Source organism: Corvus brachyrhynchos, unplaced genomic scaffold (genome assembly GCF_000691975.1).
Source record: "Corvus brachyrhynchos isolate BGI_N302 unplaced genomic scaffold, ASM69197v1 scaffold148, whole genome shotgun sequence".
Classification (NCBI taxonomy): domain Eukaryota; kingdom Metazoa; phylum Chordata; class Aves; order Passeriformes; family Corvidae; genus Corvus; species Corvus brachyrhynchos.
In genome coordinates this window covers 1,909,207-1,914,227 of record NW_008239785.1, presented here as the reverse complement: position 1 = coordinate 1,914,227, position 5,021 = coordinate 1,909,207, and the positions used below count along the sequence as shown (strand labels likewise).

The 5,021-nt window shown below is 55.1% G+C and overlaps 1 protein-coding gene across 1 annotated transcript in view; it reads left to right on the top strand.

The window, feature by feature from the left end:
* The window catches only part of MGAT5B (mannosyl (alpha-1,6-)-glycoprotein beta-1,6-N-acetyl-glucosaminyltransferase, isozyme B), a 59,961-nt gene that overhangs the window by 54,280 nt on the left and 660 nt on the right, over positions 1 to 5,021 (top strand). Inside the window, exons 16-18 of the mRNA XM_017743175.1 lie at positions 3,011 to 3,085; positions 3,522 to 3,796; positions 4,880 to 5,016. Coding sequence (XP_017598664.1) covers positions 3,011 to 3,085; positions 3,522 to 3,796; positions 4,880 to 5,016 — 487 coding nt within the window. The remainder of the gene's footprint in view (positions 1 to 3,010; positions 3,086 to 3,521; positions 3,797 to 4,879; positions 5,017 to 5,021) is intronic.

The following is a 5,021-nucleotide window of genomic DNA, read 5'->3' as shown; positions in this document are numbered from 1 at the left end:
CGGTTCTGGGTTTCCCTGGTGGTTTGCATCCCTGACCTATTTATAAGGAAAATTAAAAACAGGGAAGCACCAAACCCCTCTACCCCAGAGATCAAATCTGGGCACGGGGACAGGGGGCAGAGAGACAAGTGGTGTCCCCCTGGGAAAGGTGATGCTGGAGGCTTTGTCCCAGTGATGGATTCCATCTGTTATCCAGGGGTTAGAGGCCAGAGAAGGAGAGAGGCTTGCAAGCACCACCATTTTCTGGGCCTTCAGCTTTTCCCATTGTCAAAACCAGTCCTCACAGAAGCAATTTAATAGACCCAATATTCTGGCGTAGTGAAGGGAGAAGGCTTCATTATATTAAAGTCAAACATACGGGACTATAATGGAAAATTATACATTTCAGACTATGCCTGAAAGAGCGGCACATTAAACATCACAGTGAAAATAGCTGGTTAAAATGTTCCAGCCTGCTGTTACGTGCCAGCACAGAATTGCATTATTTTTCTACTTATTTGTCTGATGACGTTCAGGTTTTTTTCTCCCCGATTTCTTTTCCTTTTGAATGAAGGATACTTAGGACTCCCTTCCAGCTGGAGACTCTAAACCCAGAGCTCTCGTGGTGACAGCCCCATGGGACACCAGTAACTCCCTGTTGGGCTGATGGAGAGAGCACTGGGGCTGCCAGGCTCTGGCTCTGTGTTCCCCACCTGGGGAAAGGATGGCAAAGTCCATCTTACCAACCCCTCCATTCCCTCCCATGCCATCCCATGCATCATTCTGCAGTGGGATGCAGTGATCCCCACCTCAGAACCCCCCTCCTCCTTTTCCTCCTCCCTCCCAGAGCTCTGGGGACATCCTGAGCTCCCGACGTGAGGAGTGCCATTAAGGACGAAGCTGTGGAGAAGAGGCCGAGCCTGTCAGATTTTAATTAAACAATTATCTTCTCGAAATTGGCATTTTCTCAGTCCTGAGTGCACGAGCTGAATCCTAACAAGACCTGGAGAGGGGAGCAGGGGGAAGTGAGAGTCTTTGGGGGACCCCCTGAGAGAGAGGAACTGGAGGAGCAGGGGCTGCAGTGGGCTCCAGCCCACTCCTGATGCCCATGGGTCCCACAAGGCCCCTGGGAGCCTGTGGAGAGGTGGGATTGCACCTGGAGCATCACCTCTGGACACAGGTGCAGGCACAAGGAGGTTTTGTGTGATGTGCTGCAGCGTTTTGGGGGATGAGGTTGTTTCTGGAATTATGACTGCACTATGCCTGGCGAAAGGGGGTGCTGGGAAAAGCCCCCCATGAAAGCAGTGGTGAGATGAGACTGAGCACTGGTCATGCTGAGCAAGGGGTGGTTTGTCTCCCCCAAACTGGTACCAGGCAGCCCCAGCACCCAACCTGGCTCTGCACAACTGAGATGGGCAATTTTGCTTTGTGAGGACTCTGCCCCAGTTAGCTGAGAGCCCATCAGGAATTCAGAGGCAGGATCGGTGCCTGTCACTGTGTCAGCCCTGATTAGCGTGCACATCTGTAATTAGATGGAGCAGCTGTGATTTCCAGCCTGCCTGAGATCTCAGGTGGGATATTTATGGCAGGGAGATGCTTAGAGGGTTCTCAGCAGACTGAGCCTTTGAGCTTGGTTTTGACAGGTACTTCAAAAGGAAATGGCTATTTTGGAAGTGCAGAGCTCAGAAAATAGAAGCAGCAGTGTTTTCTGGATTAATTATCTTTGGGTGGTTTTGCTTAAAATCTTTCTGAATAAAGCTCTGCAGAGATACACAGGGTAAAAGGGGGTCCCAGGACTGGCCCCTTCCATGCACCCACCTCCTGCACCTCATGGAACATCTCTCTGGAAAAATAAGGGGCTGTGGAAAAGTATGTCTTCCCAGGGCAGAAAGTTCCTTAAAAATTAATTTGTTCCAGAGGGAAGGGGGACATCAGGCACAGCCCTCGTGGCAGTGCTCTTCCCACGGGGAAAATCACTACAGACCTGGGAGCAATGGTCAGGCACTGGTCCTGCTGAGGGCAGAGAGCCTGGCTGCCTTCTCCTGCCTGCCCTGGAACCTGTGCCACCACATGTGCCAGCTCATGTGGGGACACTGCTGAGCCACAGTGCAGAGGAGGAGGTTTGCCATGCCAGGACCTGAGGTGACTCCCAGAACTGGGAGGTGTCGGGAAGTGAGGGCAAGCAGAGCCTCCTGGAGACCAGGAACATTTTGTAACCCACACTGAAAATATCCCATGGTTTGAGCACTGCTGACTCTGTAGAGAGCAGTTCTGGACATGGAGGTGCAGTGACAGCGCTGACATCCATCACCAGTGTTTGCTCCGTCCCAGTGCCCACCCAGCTCCTGCCTCCCTGCCCCAGCCCTTGGGGCTGGCAGAGACGATGGCTTCCACCCCATCCAAGCCACCTGTGCTGGGCAGCAAACCCTCGGCATGGCAGTGGGAAAAGGGAGATGTTTTCCCCTCTATTGTGCACAGCCAGCCCCAGCCCTGCCCTTTCCACTGGCCAGTTCTGTGGGTCGGAGCCTGGACCTTCCTCTCCGAGTGGGCAGAGCTGTGCTGAGGTCTGGGCAACAGAGGATGCCAGACCAGGCCTGGGGCAGCACTAAGATGCTCTTGCTCTGGTTTAGCTTGGCATCTTTTCCAGTTCTACCTCCTCCCCTGTACTTTAAGGTTGCTCCTCCCTTGCCCACAGCTGCGGAGAGTTTCTCAGGCTGGAACAGTTCATGCCTTAATTTGAAGTGACCTATTGGATGAAAACTGATTTGATTTTATAACTTACTGAAAGTGGAGGAAAGGGGGACTAAAGTGGGACAGTGTGGCTTCATTTTCACCAATAGGTCAAACCCAAAGTACTCCTCTCTCTTCTTCTATCACTTCATGGCCTGCGAGGTTTTTTTTTCTTCCCTGCTTGCTTTAGTGGGCCATGGGCTTTGGTGGGTGGGAGAGCCATGCCCAAGGTGCTGCTGCCTCAGGGGCAGGGCAAAGCTGTTCCCACCTGCTGCCTGTGCTCTGCTCTTGCCCTCCACAGGTGGACCCTTACCTGCCTTACGAGTACACCTGCGAGGGGATGCTGGAGCGGATCCACGCCTACATTCAGCACCAGGTTGGGGAGAATCCCTGTCCTCCCTGGGGAACCATCTCTGTCCTCGTGGCCAACTTTCCTTCCTCTCCCTGGGGAACCTCCCTGCTCTCCCATGGGCATTGTGCAGCCAGTGCCCTGATCGCAGGGAGCACCAGGAGATGGGGCTGGGGGAGGTTTGTCATGGACCAAAGGTGCTGGGGGTTGGTGGAGGACACCTGGGGGTGCTGGGGCTGGGTCAAGGCCTTTCTGCTGCAGAGAATAAGGCAGCACTGGGAGAAGAAGAGGTGAGGGAAGAAGAGGTTCATCCCCCACAGCAGGAGATGCCATCTATGCATGCAGGTGACCTCAACCTGATGAGCAAACTCATCATCCCAAGTGTCCTCCTGTCTCACCAGCAAACTCCCTTCCCCACTGTTAACATCTCAGGGCACTGACCCGTTATCTCCTCTCCCACCAGGATTTCTGCACCACGTCATCTCTTCCTCCATCTCCCAAGACCAAGAGTCCTGCTATGCAAAGCCCTCCAAGCCTGCTGGCCCTGTCCCCCAATGCCACCCACCTGGTGTGGTCTCCCAGCGCTGGGCGGGTGCCCCAGGCGTGGCCCCCGGTGGCGTCGCTGCAGGTGTGGGTGTCGGAGCCCCAGCACACGTGCACGGAGACGTGCCGGCGGCACGGGCTGGTCTGCGAGCCCACCTTCTTCAGGTTCCTCAACAAGGAGGAGGTGTTTCTCCAGTGAGTTGGGGCCTTCTCAGTGAGGTTATGGGGGGCCACCAGCCAGATGATGTTCCCTTTGCTCCCCCCATCCCCAGCACCCATTTTCCTCCTGTCCCCCCTGCCAAAATCCCACTGATGACCCTGCATGCCCATGGCAGTGGGCACTTCAGCAGGCAACAGCAGCGTTTCCAGGCACGGTTCTGCCTCTCTCCCATCCCATTCCTCTCCACCTCCCGCACACTCTCTCCCTGTCTGTCCTTTTTAATGTCTCTCTCTATAAAACTGCATTTTGAGCACACACTGGTGAAGTTTTAATAGAGTATAAATCTGCCACCAGGCTCCGTGCTGCTCTGTGGGCAATTAAAATGCGAGCGTTGCCGGTGCTGTCGCGCTGGTCAGGCAGGCGCCGCGCGTCCCGCTGACATTTTAAAATAAGGGTTGGGGCTTCGCTTTCCCTCTTTCCCCCTGCCTGTCCTCCTCCAGACCTTAAAGCGAGCTGGCTCAGGGACTCGTCACTTGAGAAGGGTTGGTGGGAGGGCGATGCCAGGGCTGCTATTCCGGCTGGGAGGGGAGGGATGTTAAAACCCACACTGGGCATTTCTGCTGCTCCTCGGGGCTTTTGCTGATGCCCACCCCAGTTTTCTGGCTAATCCCAGCTAACAGGGAGCATGTGGGCATTCACTGATCCCCTGTCCCTTCCAGGGAATGTTGTCTGCAGTGGGAGGTGCCCATGGAGAGTGGTCAGAGCTTCTGGTCAGCACGGGGCTGTAAAAGAGCCATTGAACATCCTGAGTTGGAAGGGACCCCCAAGGATCAATGAGTCCAACTCCTAAAATTTGGGTGGGGTTTTGTGGGTGATGCTGAGCCATCTGTGGGTTGGGGCAATCTCTGGGCTGCGGGGTTGAGTTGCCAGGGTCGCCGCTTCCTGCATGGTGTGTTGGGCTGAGCACCCACGTGTAGCCAAGGGGTGGCAAACGTAGATCACCAAAGATCTGTCCCCACTTTTAGCAAAGGAACCTCCCCAAAAAGGACAAAAACCCTTCAGTGACCCCCCTGGCATCCCTCTCACCTGACCTGACGCAGCTTTTCCTTGGCCCCCAGGCTCAGCATCGCCTGCGACAGCACCGAGTATGAGATGAACCATCTGTACCCCGCGGTGGCCGAGAACGTCCACGAGTGCTACCTCCAGAAGGAGCCGCTGCTCTTCAGCTGCGCCGGCTACAACACCAAGTACCCGCGCCTC